The sequence below is a fragment of the Prinia subflava genome, assembly GCF_021018805.1.
Source record: "Prinia subflava isolate CZ2003 ecotype Zambia chromosome W unlocalized genomic scaffold, Cam_Psub_1.2 scaffold_56_NEW, whole genome shotgun sequence".
Classification (NCBI taxonomy): domain Eukaryota; kingdom Metazoa; phylum Chordata; class Aves; order Passeriformes; family Cisticolidae; genus Prinia; species Prinia subflava.
Genome location: NW_026960621.1, coordinates 163,352 through 182,154, shown reverse-complemented (window position 1 = coordinate 182,154; position 18,803 = coordinate 163,352). Strand labels below are relative to the sequence as shown.

General features: G+C 43.2%; 1 protein-coding gene across 3 annotated transcripts in view; it reads right to left on the bottom strand.

Moving 5' to 3' along the window:
* LOC134565297 (plastin-3) overlaps nt 1–18,803 on the bottom strand; it is a 105,352-nt gene that overhangs the window by 12,205 nt on the left and 74,344 nt on the right. For 2 of the 3 annotated variants that reach the window (XM_063424813.1, XM_063424814.1), the window contains exons 3-9: nt 8,978–9,141; nt 5,804–5,933; nt 5,234–5,366; nt 3,844–3,925; nt 3,006–3,171; nt 1,771–1,913; nt 311–406 (exon numbers count right to left, since the gene is read on the bottom strand). In XM_063424813.1, coding sequence (XP_063280883.1) covers nt 311–406; nt 1,771–1,913; nt 3,006–3,171; nt 3,844–3,925; nt 5,234–5,366; nt 5,804–5,933; nt 8,978–9,141 — 914 coding nt within the window. The remainder of the gene's footprint in view (nt 1–310; nt 407–1,770; nt 1,914–3,005; nt 3,172–3,843; nt 3,926–5,233; nt 5,367–5,803; nt 5,934–8,977; nt 9,142–18,803) is intronic. The other variant, XM_063424815.1, reaches the window with a different exon arrangement.

Genomic DNA, 18,803 nt, shown 5'->3' with positions numbered 1-18,803 from the left:
GTTACATTTTTCAATCCAAGACAACATGCTGTTAAATTTTCATGCTTTTGGAACTTGGTGGTTCAAAAGAAGTTCCCAAATGGATCAAGTCCACAAAGGATTTCTCAATCATCTCTGATAAGTGGAGGGTAGTGACCAGGCTGGCAGCAAGCACTCAATTGAGCACACACCTGAGGTGTGCACATAGCCACTGACAATGTACACGCTCTAGATATTAAGATACCGGGTAACCCTGATGTCATGTAGCAATGATAGGGTACAGGTAGTTCATGATTCTACAGGATGAGGACACAACAGCCTGGATACTTACACTGAAACCTGACATGTTAATATCAATCTGAGGCTCTCCTCCTTTCTGCCCTCTGGGTGCAATTTGATTGAGGAGGTGGAAATAGGCTCTGGAATCCTGAAATGAATGAAAAAGAAAATTCAACTCTCCTGCACAGCAGTGAATACACCATAATTCAGTTCAAGCTCATTTTTAACAAGTCACTGTGCATAATTGGCTTATGTACCTTTACTGAATTGCCAAAATCTGTAAGCTTAAGAGAGAGCACAGTGGTAGAAATCCAGGCAGCAGGAAAGGAAACAAAGGGAAAAGATTAGAAATATTTAAGATGACAACTATGCGGTTTGACTGTTTGAAAGTTGCCTTTGCTACAAGCTCTGGTGTCACAGCCACCTGCAGTGGCTGGAGGAGGCAATGACCCCATGCTGCTCACACTCATGGCCCCCAGATGCCCCAAGGCAGCCCTAACCTCTAAACAAGGCACCCATTCCTACTGCCACAGCAATGATGAAAATGGCTTAGTGAAGACAAATTCCAAGCAAAAAGTTGATTATAAGCTGTCTGAATGTTTGCTTCTGTGCCTGTGCATTAGCTAGAACAGCTTAGAGGAGAGAGGCCAGGGATGGTCACAAACCAGGAGGAGCCAATAGCTGTAGTGATTATTTATCAACTACATGTCCTTTTAGTCCTCAGCACTAAGGAAGACCTCATCATATCATGGCAGCCTAGGGGATGCACCAGAGAAGCCAACAGCTATCAGCAAAACTGTAAGTAATTTTGAAGTTGGAAATAAGAGTGACCATACCCACATGCACATAACAGGTCAGATCTATGCTTCCCATACACCTCAATTATCATTTTTTTTTCTATCTCAATCTTCTTTCTCCTCCTTAAAACTGCTGGTCATGTGAATAAGCTCCAGAAAACTGCTGAGACCAGTGTCCAGATGCCCCACACTGACCTGGAGTCACTATCCTCCATTTCTCACGAGTGCCCCCACTCACATGTGAAAAGCAGCTTTGAGTCCCCACTCCCATTCCTGCTAAACAGTGTGAAGAATAAGAGGTCTTGTTTCCCTTCCTCTCTCCAGCCCATGACATTTTAGATGAAATGCCATCACCTGCCAAGAATATGAGGAAGTCTCCCTCTCCAGTGAGAGTTTTCCCCCGTTATCTCCACCAAAATAAGAATTAAGGACATTTTAAAACATATAAGTGATACCAGTTTCAGAGTTGATTAAAACAACAACAGCAGTGGAGGAAACAGACAGTTCAACACTGGGCTCATCTTCATGGCAAGAGAAAACAGCATTGCAGGACCTCAAATATAATATCCAAAACCCCTCTGGTAAGATCACTCAGTAAATTAGGGTCAAGAAAGGTCCTGTCTGAGGATGAAAGGCCTCATTTACACAGGCAAACACATCCCTGTCCAGCTCCTAGTCTTTTCCCAGGTATTGCAAGTTAGGAGAGCTTTGATACCTTGATTTCTGAGCTGAAGTTACTGATTTTGTGCCAGCCTGCATTTTCCAGGTGGAAGTTGGCCCATCTTAGGAGCAGCTCTTCTGGAGATAGTTTCATAAGGTCCTCCAGATTTTCACCATCACGAAGTAAGGCAGCTAGTGCTACAAGAAAAATGATTGTGAGGGAAGAGTCAAACCTACATGCCAGAATTTGAGCTGCAGCAAGATTTCAGGGGGGTACAATACCAACTACTGATTATGTCATAATATTCTGGGTATTAGCAGAGTTTTCCTGAGTTGATTGTTACACAGAGAGGAATATAAATTATCTAGAAAAATAAGTGTAAAAAAGTATTTTACCTTTTCTTGTATAACAAAGTTCTCTGGACTTTATGTGCAGTCTTTTAAGCTGATGACAGGAAGCTAAATGCAAATGCACTTCTATCTCAATGAAAAATGCTTTCAAGCAGTTTCATAAGCACTGTTAAAAAACCCCAGAGGAGCCAAGATAAGCACCCCTTCAGCTGGCTAGTGCTTCCTTTGCCATGAATTTTCAATCTAAGCCAAACAATGTCAATACTTCATGATGGGGAAGCTTAAATAAAAGACACTGAAGCCCCTCCATCCATCTGGATGCTCTGATAGCACATGCAGGAATATCAGAGCTCTTCAGATGATTTGAAAAGTTTAAATTTTGGAGGCTGTCATGCAGGACCAAGTGAGCACAGGGAGAGATCTGCAGCATCAGTCTCTCACCACCAAGGACAAAGCAAAAGCTTGAGCTGCACCACTAACAGTAGCAAGGAGGATTTTAGAACCAAATAACTACCACAGAGCTGAAGTCTCCCTTTTAATTTTTTTTTTTGAGAAAGATATGCAGTTGTCTTTAATCCTAAAAGGATCCAAGCAGCTTTTGCCACATCTCAACACCATTAGGAACCTGCAGCTGGAGCAGCCTAGGGCATCAACAAATGTGCTCATCCACTGCCAGGCTCAAGCCAAGCTGCATCTTGACTTACTGGTGTTCAGCCAGCTCTCCATGGCTGATACACATCACCGGGATGGCATAACCCTCCTGCATGAACCTGCTGCACAGCTACAAACAGGCTGGAGAACATTCAGCTTGGCACATGCCCTGATGATCCTTCTTCCAGCAGAGAGGAGGGAGGGAAGAGGCAGTGGCAGGGCTGGGGCTGACAACACAAGCAATGCTGTGTTCATGCTTTAGAAGTAATCACTTAGAATTTAATTTACCTTCATTTCTGCTGAGCTCGATGTCAGCGAACAAGCCAATCTTAATGATCTGCCAGAGGAGCCCAAGGACCAGGTGGGGTTTCCCTTCCCTCAAGTCCTCTGCGCCAATATTGACAACATGACAGCCAATGGCAGATGCAGAATTCAAGGCCAGGTTCAGGTTCTCCTGCAAACAGCAAAGCCCAGTCAGACACAGTCCAGGGAGATGCTGCTTTCCCTTTCATCCAGCATCAGCAGAGTGGAGGTTTCCCCTTTGTCCTTGCTCCAACAGCAGCAGCTCAGAGGAAACACTCCCAGCCACTCTCCAGCTGAAGTTTTAAGGAAGCTGTGGTGGCAGCAGGCTGAATGAATAAGAACTGAACTAGGCACCAGGGTTTAATTTCAGCCTCTGGTATTTAGTTTCAGCCTCCGAGTTAGTTGCATCTAGTGGCATCAACAAGAAGAAGGCTAGAGAAGTGCTAATTTACACACACACACACACACACACACAGAGGCATCCTCACAAAAACAACCTACTCTAGTATGAAATGATTCATAGCCAACAGCAATAACCACATTGTTCAAAAAAGACAGTGCTGTACATAATCACCACGCAGTATCACGTGTGCACAACATTTTAGTCACTCTACCCATTTTGTCATTAATTCAGCATTTTTGAACCATGTTCACAGAACTGTCAATTATGCATGGTACAAAACTGAATTTAATAATTAAACAGAAGCTATAAAACTTGCTCCTTTCCAACATTCCACAATAATGCCTTGAGCCACCAATGCTACATTCATTAATTCTATGTTAATATGAATTTCAGAAAATAAAATGCAGAAATGCTTTATACCTGAATTATGAATGGTGTGAGTTTCTTCTTATTAATTGCTCTTTCATCAATTGTGTCAGGAACAGAAAGATTGATCATTTTGCTGTTAGAAGGAAAACCAATGATATTTGAACAACACTTAGTATTTAATCCAAACAAAACTCAATGCACTGTGACAATATTCACCACAGCACAATTCCTTTAGCCTGCTTGTTTTTGTATAATTTTTTTCATAAAAATCAAGACTGCATAAATCAGAAGTTAATATTTACATTATCAAGAATGTATTTGTAACTAATAGCTAAGCCTGAAACTTTAAACATGTTCCCAGCCACTACTGATCTCAGCTGGTGGAGCAAAAAGAGTACATGAATTATTCACAGTGCAGTCCCTGAACTAGTGAAGACTCATTGCTCTGCTGACATCCACTGCACATTCTAGTAAGACAACAAACTTCCTCCTATTGTAAAAGTTTACTACTGCTGGCAAGAAAACCTGCCCCAAAAAAGAACAAACACTTGGAGAGCTCAGTGGGGAGATGTGAGCACAATGAATTTTTAATCAACACAAAATATGGCAAATTTAAGCTTTATATTATGAGCTACTTCCTACTCAAATCAGTCTTTGCCTAAAGCCATTAATTACTTGAAACTTGGGAAATAAATAAACTAAAAATATGCATCATGAGCTAAAGTTAAAAAATAAAAGAAATTAAAGAGAACAGGTAACTCATTTAAACTTACTTTGTGTATCGATACAGAGTTACTGAAATTCCAGGTTGATCCAGTTCTCCACTATATTAATTTACTTACAATAAAACAAATGAACCTAACCTATAAAGCCAACAAAAAACTCATGGACAGAAGGTTGCTGGTAGTTAGCAGCCCTGGATGCCTTCTGTTCTCAGAATGTAACAGAATAAGTCACCTTACTTAGTCCAGTTATTAAAAAGAACAAGAAGATTCCCAGAAAATCCATTTTTGGGTTAATGCATAATAAGGTCTAACTAAAATTTTCACAGAGGATACTGTCTGCCTAAACATCCAAGAGAATGGGCTATTTATCACATATGCACCTCCTCAAGCCCAGCACCAGGCTGTTTGCACCAGGATAACTCCTGCTCCTGCAAAGCACCTTCTGCCCCCTCAGCAAACTCAGTCTCAAACCCAAACAAAAGCACTGGATGAAAATATCAGCTGGCACCAAAGCTGAGGCATCACACAATGGCAATGAAAGCCTGTGAGACTGAGGCTCTTTTTAGATGTGCAAAACGTTATGCACACACACCAGTCACAAAAACAGCCTAGAATAGGATGGAAATTCCCCTAACTACAGTTTTGCAAAGTTATTTTGCTGATTCTTAACTTTTTTTTTTTTTTTTTTTTTTAATTCAGGAGCCATCATGACTTACCATAGCACAATTCCATCTCCCACAGCTTTGAACAGGTCATCTGTATTTGGGTTCATTGGAATAACGTGCCTACAGTCAGGATCACTTTCCAGGGCTTTGTTTATCCAGTTTACAAAGGCATATTTCTCTTCCTCTAAGATAATCAATCGTAAATTTAATACAGATTTTTCATAACAAAGATTTTCCCAAAAGAACCAGAGTACAATAGCCCAAGGAAATAACAGCCCCACTATCATTACCACACATTTTATTAGTCACACAAAGTTTAAAGACGACCCTCACTTAGAACTAGCAGAATCTTCCTGTTATTTACTTGTTACTTAACAACTTTATCATACTCAAGTGTGACACAAGGACTTCATCTGCAAGCACAGTTAACAAAGCAAATAAGAACACATTTAACTTATACACTGTTAAATTTGCAGCATATAAATTCTGTCCTGCTTTCACCCTGATGTGGGATCACTCACTTCTCAGAGAACTAGAGCACAGCACATGGCATGGTGGTAGAAATGGGCTGGTTTTGGCATAGGACCTCCAAAAACCCTAGAGTGGGAAGCAGAGTGGTACCTGAGTAGGAGTGCTGGGTGCCCTCGCTGGAGAGTTCTGAGGTGCCCCCAATGGCACAGATTCCTTCCTTCCTGTTAATGGCTCTTCGGAATGTTTTAGCAATATCACTGCTTTTCACCTCTTGGAAAATCTACAATTTAAAGTGCTCTGTTAAACAAGAAAAATTAATCTTCATAAAACAAAAAGGACCACAGAAGGAACTATTTCTTCTCAGCTTTAAAGCCAATTTCACAGTAAAATCAGCAAATGTGAAGGGCCTAGCAAGGGTGTAGTGGTATTAAATCTGACATGGACAGTGGGCAGTCTCATCCCACTTTCTCAAACACACACTGCAAGTGCCTATTGAAACAGAAGCATTAGTCATGAAGTACCTTGCATATATTTACCTTTACAAGTAGATTTCAAGAGACCACAAGAAAAAAAAACATGAAACCTTTGCATTCTGAGTACAGGTAACACATGCAGCAGGTCCTGCAGGGCCAAACTTGAGAAAGCTGTGGTGCAATTTTAACCTTTCTGTGTAAGCTAGATGCTCGTGAGACTGTGACTTAAGTTCACCCAAAAGACTGTCCAAAACCCAAGAAACAATTCTCTTTAAGCATATAACAGTCAAATCTGCAATAAAGTGTAACAATGAGTGCTCTAGGTAAAGATTCCCCCTTCCTCAACAGCAAGCTTTGGCTAAGTGGTAAAACACCCTCTTGTTGGAGGGCAGAAGAGATGCTTTAGCACAGGAAGACTGCACATGCCATTTGCACAGGTTGGATGCTACTGTTAGTGGCCCCAAAGCCCTACAGAACTGAGCAGCTATTAGTAAAAAAACAGATTCAGTGGCTGGAAAGCCTACTGTAACTCCCTCGAAACTAAACTAAATGAATTTCAACCAAGCTGAAAAAACAAATGAAATGTGTACAGGTTCTCTAAACACTACCCAGAAAAAGACAATGAAACAGCACTGTAAAGAAGGACAATAACATGCTTTTGCTAAAAGGAGAGGACACCAGGCTGCAGAGGTGTCACTACAGGGCCAGGCTGTTGGTTGTCACACCTTACCTTCCTCGTCCCTTAAACACAGGGAAGGTGGCAAGTCAAGGTGATGATACAGTGCTGTTAAATCATATCCTGATGGCATGCAGAGGTTAATCAGGTAAAGTTGACTGAAGATGAGAGAGCCCAAAAGTTGGGAGATTTCTGGTTGGTCAGCTTTAACCACAGGGATTTTTAGATCTATTTATTTTAAAATTTCCTGGATTAACTATTGGTATTGCATATCTTCTTGAGACTATCTTCTTGCTCTAATGCTGAGGTACCACTAAGTCACTTGGTCCCAATGTAGTCAGTTCATTTCATTACTTGTGCCATAACCTCCAGCAAAAATGCTCAGAACAAGAGTTCAGTTTGTGAAAATCATGCATCTAAGTATTGCTGCTAATGTACACCTCAGCTGCCCTAAGACATTTTGTCTTTACTCAATCATTGGTACCTTTCAAATGTGACAGAAGAGATTTATTTCTTCCTTCCTAGTGCAAAGTTAAGAGTTATGGACCAGCTCAAACCAACAGCTGAAACATGCACCCAGCATGCAAGTGTTTACAAACTGCAAACTCCAACTTACTAGCTGACTCCAAACTCAAAAAGTTCAGAGGGTCTGAAAACAATTAAGGAAAAGAAAGTAAAGATAAATTAAGAAATGTCAAGAAAACTAATTGACATGAAAACAGCTCCCTCAATGTACTGCACATACTTTACTCCTTCAGCATTCAGTCATCAGAGCATCAAAAGGATGAAGAATGTACATCGAACCATTATCCCAGAAGTCTTGCGCTTTTGTTAAAATAAATATTTTTTTTTAATTCCGGCCTATTTCTACTAAAAAGGACTGATCCTCCAACTTGTCCTATCACCTTACTCCTGTTCTTCCCTTTCAAGGCAAGAGATTTGAATTTTTCTAGATCAGTACCTAACACAAAACCAAGTGTCTTGGAATGCCCTTTCAACTATTTAGCAAATACTTGTAGTCCCATTAAACAGAGAAAGGAAATAATACCAATACATGGGGAAAACAAGCATTCATCTATGTGCCTGGAAAAACAGAATAGCTTCCAGTAAATACTGTAAGCTTGGATCATTTCAAGTCTTTTTTTCCAGTTGTCAACTCATGTGGAAACGGTATTTTGGCCTCCAGTGAAGCTATCATATAGGAAAACCATTTGGATTCTTTTTGGTTGTGAGACACTAATTTTGAAGCTTTGAGAAAAGCTAAGGTTACAGTTAACAATAGATGTTGCTGATTTAGCTGAAATGAATAGATAAGCTTTGCTGAAATCAGTCAAAAGTTAGAGGATAGTTAAAAGAAACTGGATTTAAGATAAGCTACCCTGGATTTAATAACTCATTGCTTGTCAAACAGAGAAACTAATCAATACAACACCAGACCTCCTGTTTCCAGAAACCCACTGAAATAGTCCTGGAAAACAGGAAACAGGGAGTTTTACCAGCCATCAATCACATCTGCATTGAAAAGGTTGAAAGTTTAGAACGAGGAAGACTCGTTTTACTTCCTCCTTTTGGTGACCACTCCTCACAAAAGGACCACCGACCCATTTCAGGGAACAAACTACGCATGCTTAATAGCCTTTTTGTCAATTAGCATACGAAGCAGAGAAGAGGAAGTGACAGGGGTATGAATATGCAGTTGTATTTTGTGTATTTAACATTTTTGTAAGTAAAAGGCTTTGTAATTACCTGTGATCTTTGCATTGCGCATTAGGGAGCTATCCCACGCACTGCCCGGCGTTGCAATAAGCATACACTTTCTAACTTTAACTGTTAGAGAGTCTTTTGTCCGTCACAGTTGAATATTGATATTAGATTGATATTCATATTTTAATAAATCAGTTGGCTGGTTGGTTTTTGTTCAAAATGCAACCATTATTTCTCCTCTGTCCAAATCTAAAGGCTGTCAATAACAGCACAAAAGACTGATTGTACACAGATATCTGTACAAAGAACTGATTTTTACATGGCTAGTCCTCAGAATTGATCGGTTTGTCAAAAGAAAATTAAGATATGGGTAAGTGACTGAGAAGTCAGGTTCAACCTCTTCGATGGTCTTCCTTAGCTTTGTCTAAAAGGGGCCTCCCAGGCTGCTGGCAATTCAGAAATATCACTTACATAGACAAACTCTTCAAAACTAATCTTCCCATCTTTATTCTTGTCACCACTGATCATGAGCTTCTGGATGATCTCTCTCACTTTGTACCCAGGGAGAGGCAGGCTGGCCTCCTTGAACAGCTCATGCAACTCGTAGTCACAGATGAATCCATTGCTGTTGAGGTCTGAGGAAGAGAAGAGGCAGCAGAAGGTTTTAGAAATGTGCCTGTACCTGACAGAACTGACCCCCAACAGAAGGGCAAAAATGCGACCCCCCATGTCCAAGAGCTTTATGGAGAGCACTGGGGACCTGCTGAATCTATGCAGGGCATAGGCACACAGCAGGATGGCCACACCAAAAATATCAAGGAGTACATTGTTCAAAGGACACCCATAGGAACTCTTGGGGGTTAGATTTGCTTCTTTTTCACTTAGAGAATTTTTTCTCATAAGTTGCTAGGAAACTTAACGACTGAGTGCTTAACTAAAACAAAGTGGTCGAAGGAGATGGCAGCCCAAGGCTACACCTATTGTTTTTGGGTCTCTGGAGTTTCCCTCAGAGAGGGGAGATAACGTGAGTTTTGGGGGAAGTAAAAGGGGTTGGGGGCAGCTTCGCTCTCTCTTGCTCTCGGCATCGGGGAGGACGGTCAGGCTGCCACTCGCTGCAAGAAGAGTTTACGGTCATCACTCCATCTTGTCCTGGAAAATCTACCATCATTTGCTCGTGTACCCAGGAATCCTGAGCTTGCCTTCTCCGGCCCTGCCCCCACTGCCATTGCTTCTTCGGAGCTTTGAGGCTTTTTCCTGCTACTCTGTAGCCCTGCACTGCGCAGCCCTGCCGGGACACTCCCTGCCACTCCAGCTACCAGCGCAGAGCATCTGATCTCATCCACCAGCCTGGGACTTTCCTCCCTTCCAGCTTGGTCTCTCGGAGTCCCGCAGGGGCACCGAGATCAAACTGCCCCGGGCTTTTGTGAAAGAAAGCCCTCGAGGTTCCTGGTTCTGTTTATTATTAATGCTGTAGTTGTTGTTTGTTTGTTGTTTTGTCATATATACTAGTAAAGAACTGTTATTCCTATCCCCATACCTCTGCCTGAAAGCCCCTTTAATTTTCTAAAGTAGAATAATTTGGAGGGAGGGGATTGGAATTCTCCATCTCTAGGGAGGTTCTGCCCCCTTACTAGCAGATACCTGTCTTTCAAACCAAGACAGGAACCAAAGGCACACAGTAAATACACACAGCACACACTCAGAGAGTGTCCCAGCACAAGTCATGGGAACCCTCCAGCTCTGGGAAACAGCATCTTTGAAGCAGGACTGACCACAATGACACTGGGCACATGTGACAAGTCTGGTGTTAAAGTTTTGTTATGAACGAATTCCAGTGGGTATGAAGGCTCAAAAAAAAGCTGCCCGTGTTTGCTGCTGTGACCCTGGGAGGGGGGCAGGGCTGTGTCTCTGGAGCACCAGCAATGTGCGGCCCTGATGGGTGCAGCTGCTGCTGGCAGGAGCCACGGCCAGGCTCTGGGCAGAGTGGATGGGGGAAGCACTAGAATCCCCAGCGTTTCCTGGACGGGAGGGGTTGTGCCATCCCTGTCCTAGCAAGACAGCCGAGAAAGCCACACCATCTCCCCAGAGGAAAATGCGGAGCACCCATTAGCATATTAAAAGAGCTCTGAGCACTCAGAATGCAACCCCCCTCCTCCCGATTTGTGCCGTCACCCTGCCTTTTAGAAAAATGGGGGCTTTTCTCTTTTGCAGAGAAACCCCATAGCTGGGGTGATGCTGCTGTCCCTCGAAAGCCGCTGAGCGCCTCCCAGGCTAGGCTAGAGGTAACCCCCACACCCCAGCAAGTTTGAGGACGAAGGGAAGTTGCCCTGGGACATTCTCCTACCTCACTAAAATGTGAAAAGGAGCGGCTCCTGCCTAGATAGCACGGTCATTGTTCGCTGTAACTACCTTTCTCAGCAGGGATACCCTCTGCCCGACCAGGACAAATGCATATGCATTTGTATATGCAAATAAAACCGACCCGGTGAATCCTGGGAGAGTTTTTTAGAGGAACTGCACCCCAAGATGAAAAACTAGATGCATCAGAGGAGAATTAGAGGGTGCCCTGGCCAAGGAAGGAGTGGACGCATCCCCTGGCCACGTTTGAAGATTCACCATGACCTATGAGGAGTCTGAATGGAATGGGAACCGGCCATCTTAAGCAACAGAGACAGACAAGGAGAAATGCTCGAGGTTTTTCCCTGAGGGAAAAGAGCTGACTCTGCACTCCAGTGACAGACTCTCCACCGCTCTGCCTTCTGATGGTTGACCAGAGAGAGCTTCTAGCTGTTCCCGTGGAGACAAGGACTCGCTACCTACTGGGGGCAGCTGAGTGAAGAACCGCAACAGTACCTGCTCCTTCGGATCACCACAGCAGTGTGAAAAACTCCTGTCGGACTCTGCAATCCTGCTGATGACTTTAATAAAGAGCTGATCACTTAAATAAAGAGCTGAATATTAATAAAGGCATATGCCCTGTTCCTTTCAGTTTCATAACAGTACATCTGTATTTTTATAAACAATCTTCAGAATGTCTCTTTTTTACGTCTAAATACCATAGTCCTTGCATATTAAAAATAGATGGTAATTGTTATAGATGACCGGGGATAATTCATGTTTTTAGGTTATATTTTATTAAGAATATGGGTATAAAATACATTTAAATTATAAGCAAGGGTTTTGCCCTGGAAACGGGCAGGCCCAGGCTTGTAAAATTGCTTTTCAGAAAGGACAAAGGTGTAGCTGGGTGGAGGGAATGAAGATAAGCACCGCCACTAACGAGGGAGCCAGCTCTTTTCTGGCAACAAGGACTTCTGATGGTTCAGCCATTGAAGGCTGATACGAATCTCAGCCAACACCTCGAAGGAAGGCACACCTCTATTCATCCACCCCGAAATTAGTATTCCTCTCTCCTCTGGTTCTTCAAGGGGAAGAGGGACTGAGTAAAATAACTAAAATGACTTACAAAACGGCTGTTCAACGGATGAGTCTGTGGAATTGGAAAAGCCTTAGGTGAAATAAAGTCTATATAAGGGGATCTCAAAGCGGGCAGGATTTGTGAAGGGGGGGGGGATCACGGTGCGACAGAGGCTGTGACGGAGGTTCACCCAGTGCCGATCCTGGGAATCAGCATTGTCCTTTTGATTGCTGGTTTGTTTAAATTTTGTTCTATATTTTCTTAAATTAATAAAATTATTAATTTGGAAAATTGGCTGAGCATTTATAACAGTAATGAAACACAGCACCTCTTATTTTTTGGAATAAAAACACCAAGTCAGCTCTGCAGTTGCATTTTTATCATGTTGTCAATGATGTTCTCCATTTAAAACTGACAGCAAATTGCAACCAGATATTTTATTGCTGCGCAAGAATGCTCTGCAAGGACATTTGTTTTCACAGTCCATCACCAAGCCACAGCAGCACCATATGTTTAGTGAAATAGTGTCACCTACTAGACTGAGGAAGAAAACAAGAATCTAGTGTGACACTGGAGCTTTGCACATAACAGATCCCAAACTCTTTGGGGACATCATCACATCTACTGACCACACACGACAAATCCAGCAGCCCCAGACTTTCTTTAGTCAAGTGAGGTTTTCCTGCCACTATGGAGAGGCAGGGGTTGGCTGCCTCCTTCCCCAAGCTAACCAGGATGAGCAGTGTTGCTCACAGCAGAGCTGGCACCCAGCTTTCAGCAGAGTTGGGCACACAAGGAGACAGAGCATTTGAAGTAGTTGTACAGCCCAGATTCACACCTCAAGACACAAACAAGATCCTCCAGCCCCATCTTTGGAGAGGCAGGGATTCAGGGCATGTTGTGCTGTTACTGGCTCAGTAATAGGATGCTAAAATCCCTTTACTGTAGGCAAGTGCTACAGACAGCCCAGGGAAGTTAATTTTGTGCCTGAAGAGCTGCATCAGCACCAGAATTTGGTTTTCTTTAAGAGGGAATATAACCACAGCCACTGGGGTCAGTATTTACACTTAGAGGGAAATACTTTCAAGAATAAAGAAAACGATCAGGATAGCTCTAAGGTCCAGGGTCATTTTTTTTAACCAAATTGTGGAGGTCAATTTACTTTTAATGAGGATTCTCTGGTTTTTAGGTTTTCTTTCACAGCAGTGTTCCAGCAAGCAGCACATTTGCACCACCACTCCCCAACTGTCCTCATTTTCCAGATCCATATGGGAATATGGGACTTTAAAATTGTTTTTATCAGTTAGCAAGAAAGTGAAACTTTGCTCAGTGGCAAATATCCAAAGTAACCAGAGCAAACCTGTACTCTCTCCTACACCCCAGCCTCTGTGTCTCAGACTAAGGAAGAGCATCAGTTCCAGTGGATTAATAAATACATTAAACTACTTCATGAAAAGTCAGTGTTTACAATAGTGCTGAGGAAATAAAGTGGTTTGGGGCAATAATTAATGATACCAATAGGCTGCTGTCTGGCCCTCAATTTTAGAATTTTATTCTGAAATAATACAAGCTTACAAAGGCAAGATTTATTAACAGTCCAGCCTGAGATGTCATGAGCAAACTATTTCCCCTCTAGATAAATCAGTACTTTTATTACTGAATCTAACTTTACATATGTCATGGGTTGGCACTGGCCAGATGTTAATGCACCCATGAATATGTTTGTTTTTTTTCTAACAACTCCTGTGGGATGTGATCAGGAACAGAGCAGAGCAGGCTTAAATCTTGAAAACAAAAAAAAACACCAAAACTTTATTACATTACATAAGAACAGCAACAGAAAAAAACTCTTAAACACACACAGAGACAGAAATAAAAACTTCCCAGGACATTTTTTCTCTTCTCCCAGTTTCCATCCCCCACACATTACTCTTCACAGACCAAACCTTTGGGTTTTAGATCAAACAATCACCACTCAAAAACAAACAAACCAATCTTCAGTTCAGCAAGGGAGAGAGGAGTCTCTCTCGCACCACAGACTGTTCTCCAGAACACACAGGTCTACTCCTTATGTGTTCCCATGTCACCCGTGGCACCGCCCGGAGAAGTCTGCCAGGGTGACTCTCTCTTTTTCCTATGTCCAGCGCTCTCACCGCTGTCTCATAGGCCAAAACTACATACAGGGCTCTTTTAAGGATACTTGCATGCCGAGCTCTCCCCCTTTTTACCCAGGGGCCGGGGTTCCAGGAGCAGGTCTGCCCTGAGGGCAGAGTGCGCCACCTCACCCTCCCCCTCTTTTCTCTGCTCGCTCTACTCTTCAAGTGCCAGTCACTGTAGCAAAAGCAGAGCAGCTGCATCCACCCAAAAATGCAGTTTATGTTCAAAAGAGACTTAAGTTCAGTCCATGGCTGACATTATGCAAGAGAAGTCTAGCTCAGAAGGCTACTCCTCTCATTCTTCCATCGGGTTCCTTCCAATCATGCTTTATCATCTCGGTCCCAGGCCGCTTCCCTCTCTCCAAAACCACCAGTCATGAGAATCAATGTCTAAGAAAAGTTTCTTTCTGCCAAGCAAGGGTTAACAGCTTCTATCTCCCAGCAGGGTACAGACACAGACACTCCCAGGCTCGGCAACTCCCACGTGGCTCGGCACCTTCTCCCGGAGTTTGGGGGGAAGAGGGGGTGAGCACACACAGAAGGCACTTCCACAGTTTTCCACCCCTCCATCCTGGACGGGGCAGCTCAGTTCCAGTCCGGTCCACTCTCTTCTCCCCCCGGGGGCTCCGGCTTACCTGAGCCCCACCACGTGTTTTCCCCTCCCCCACCCAGCCTCGTGGCTGGGCAGGGGAAGGAGACCTGAGACGTCTCTCTGCTGAAACCGGGATCCAAAAAGAGGCCGAACCCCCTAGACTCCTGCTTTTAACTCTTTGTGTCCTCAGAGGCGTGTCCAAACCTCCGAGTGACCAATCCAGGTGCCAGCAGAAAAGCTGATTACTGATTGGACTGCCCACATCCCCCTGGAAAAAATTCACCTCCCCTGCAACCACGACAACATATGCATCTTTTCCCCTCATTACAACTAGTGAGGAAAATAAGTCAAGAAGGGATGTCCTAATCTCCAGGGCTATGAACCTAAAACAAAACTTTGCTTTCACCCTCAGCCTGCAGCCAACTCCCTTGCTTTTGCCTGTGCCTGACCGAACCAACCACAATCCCTCAGCATGCTGCCAAGTTAAGCACGTAAATCCAAAAACATCTGTTCATCACTTCTTCCTATCAATCCACCACCTTAGTTTTACATCTACCCAAATGTTAGAGTAGATGTAAGTAGCAGGCAAAGGACAGAGAAAAATAAGACTTCAAAATACATATTGTATCCTTGATGGGATTCAATTTTGATTCAGATTTGGTAAAGGTTTTTCTCTTGACGTGTCTAGGTTAAGCATTCAGAAGTGTTTCTGATTCAGGCTTGCATGTGCTATGTCTGAGTCTATTCAGATGTAAAAGGGATAAAACCTTACTTATATGGTATTTCATGAGACAGAAGCCTCTTAGGTGAGACATCAGGAAACTGAGCTCCAAAGTCTGCAACTCCAATACGGGACACATGGATAAAAGGATGCTGAAACCTATTTAGAGCTTGGTTCTACATATGAAGCCTGCAATCAGCATCTTCCCAGTCCTCCAGGTGTGCTTAGTTCAAAGAATATTTACCTTTGCTCACTAAAAAAAAATAAAAAATTGGAGCTCTGCCACACAAAGAGCTATCTGAAATGCACACTCACATGGGAGCTCACATAGGTCAGGAGCATGGCACAAAGATTTTGCCCATCAGGAAAGGCTGTGTTGGGCTCAGACAAACAGCACAAAATCAAGTGTGAAGGACACAACTCACTCAAAACCTTTGATTCTCAGGACTCAAGACCTAAGCTCTTGCAACTCTTAACAATATCCCAAACATCCACTTGTAAGAGTTACTCTTCCATAGTATTCTGGGAAAAAAAAAATCACCTATTTACTTCACTGGGTAAAAGGGCATCTATGTGCCAGACACTTGGGAGTGGGAATTACAAGTAAATGAGGTCTGTTAGTTTAACTGTAAGACCACACACCAAGTTACTAGTTTTGCACTGAAGATGCTCCCATTTCCAGTTTTAGCTTCTTGGCCACAGAAGGGCAGATTTGAGTGTTAAAGCTGCCTGGTTTTACCATAAAGTGGTGCTGGCCTGTGGTTCTGGCTTGGTAGCAGACTCAAGTAGTGATTAACTATGAGATGGAAAATGGACCTGTTCTTAACATGTCAACAAGCCTGACATGACAAATAGGCCTGAGACCCCTATCCCACAGGGCAGCTGTTTCCCTTCCTACTGTCTCTGTTCCCCTTCTGGCATCAAATGTACAAAGAAGCAGCATTAAAAAACAAAACAAAACACAAAACAAACACAAACAACCCCCCCCACCCCCAACCCCACTCCACCTCTGCAGTACCAGCCAGTTCCAAAACTATTTCCAGCATCACTGCAGGCCCACCATATGGTGCCTTGCTGGATGTCCTGCAACAGGCCCTGACTTCAGACAGAACTCTAACAATATCTGAGATGGTATTCAACAGCTGAAGAGACTATCAAAATAGAAGCTATCCCAAATGAAATCATTCAGTGGCCTGCCCAGAATTACTAATGAAAGACAGTGAAATTGTTTTAACAGACAAACTACAGCCTGGATTCATTACAGTCTGGCTGATGGAAAGGAAACTACAGCACATCTGAAGTTTCCTATTTCTGCTGAAATATGCATGCACGCCAGCATGCTAAACCTGGGAAAGGTCACGGCAGCAACGCAGGGCACCGGCCTCTGCCATATGCAGGTGGCTCAGCAAAGCTGCAATGAATCCCAAAAGCTGTTTCAAGCTCTGGCTCAGCTTCCTCCCGAGGACACATACTTAAAACAGCTTAAATAACAGGATGCAAGAGGGGAAAGTAACCCATATGTTTCCTTTTAAGCACATGCTCATCAGGACACACTAGCAGGATCACAGATCCCTATTTGCCCTAAGGTAATTGTTTTGCCACCTTGCAGTGCTGAACAAAGTGTTCAGCTGAGTTATGATTTTTGAGTATTTCATGTTTCCAGAAAAGATGCTTATCTCTGCTTATCTTAGAAGGAGGGAGAACAAAGACAAATAAACTGAGCAAGTTTGCAGATTTTGTTCTGCCACGCCTCTCCTCTGAAGTGCCCCTGTTTGGCCAAGTATAAACAAACAGACATCTGTTCCACAGAACAGATACAGAGATCCAATGAGATCTGGAGCAACCTGCTCTTCTCCCACTAACCTGTGGGTCACTCAAAGCCTAGACAGTTCCAATGCCCCACTAATTACTGTTTTCAAACATTACAAAGCTTTTTTCCTCCACTGCTCTTTACCACTTGAATCAGTTCCAAGACAAATAACTGCCTGTAGGATGGTGGGAGCTGCTTGTCTGTGCTAGAGCTGGCTTTAGTGATAACCTTAAATAGTGGTTTCTCACCTGTGGGAGAACTATAGGACTCATGCCTTTTGCTGGATGTCAGAGAACAGCACATCAGCTGCATGGGAGAGAGGAAATATCTTCAAGTGGCATGGAAGGCAAGTGGTGACAGAGCACATAGTAACACACCTCACTGCTTTCCAGCATCCCCAGATATCTCAATCCAGTCCAACTGCAGACAGAAAAGCTGGTCAAACACACACCTTTAAAGCCCCATCAACCTACCCATCCAGAGCAGCAACTTGCCCCAAGCAGGTCTCCAGGAAGCCCAACCAGCCGTGCATTGGAGCAGGGCACATCTTGGTGAGCAGAAATCACCCTATGAAATGTTTCTTCCTCCCCACATCTCCTTCGTGACATCCTAGAAGCCAGTCAGCTGAGTTTTGCTATAACCATGCTTCTCAGCTGCGTTCCAAATCTTCCAGATAGCTGGGAGATGAAAATCAGGCTTCATTTTACATAGCAGTCTTAGTCCAACTTCTGTTCACATTCACTAAAGATGCTATTAGAAGTTCACAGTGAAAGCCAGTCACCCAGCCAGTGAGCAGTTCTATATCCCAGGGCAAACATGGCTCCTTTAGGCAAGAATAAAGGGAATGAGAGCATTAGACACTCCTGACAGGTGTGTCCCACATGCTTGCAGGCTCTATCATGCCTAAAGCACACAAAACAAGGCAGTGGAAAAAAACTAGCAGATCCTATCTCATTTTGTGGATATGTCCAGGGTAATTAGCACATTTCTCATTAATATTAAAGTTCTGACACTGCCTTTATAATTTAAAACCAAACAGGGACCCACATCCTGAGCAGGGTGAGCTGGCTTCCTACAACAAACCAGGATTTGACTTGCGTTTCTCCATGTTTCCAACCTAATCTTGATAATTTGTCCCACACTAGTGACAAAAAGCCACCACATTCCAGAGAGGTTAATAATTTTAAATGTATCAAAGGACAGAACAGGCTGCCTACATCCCAGCCTTATTGAGATCTGCACTGAGGCACATTAGACAAATACTATGCTTCTTCCCAAGGAACATTTCCCTCTGTGGCAGTTCACTTCTACCTGCTGCAAAAGTCTTGAAAAGAGCAAGAGAGGAGAGGGAACTCCTTAAAATGCAACTTGCTTCAAGTTTCAACAGGGGATACTGCTCAATGAGAATCAGTTGCCTCTGAAATTCACATTTCTCTCTGCAGACTGGAAATTCTGAGCAAGTGAGTTTTCATAGACACCCTACCCTAGAGGGTGGTAACACCCGATACAGATAAGAGGCAACTATGATTTTGTATATATAACCAGTGCTCAATGATGTCCATGTCCAGTTAGGAAAACAAAATGCTGGCTCTTACCACTT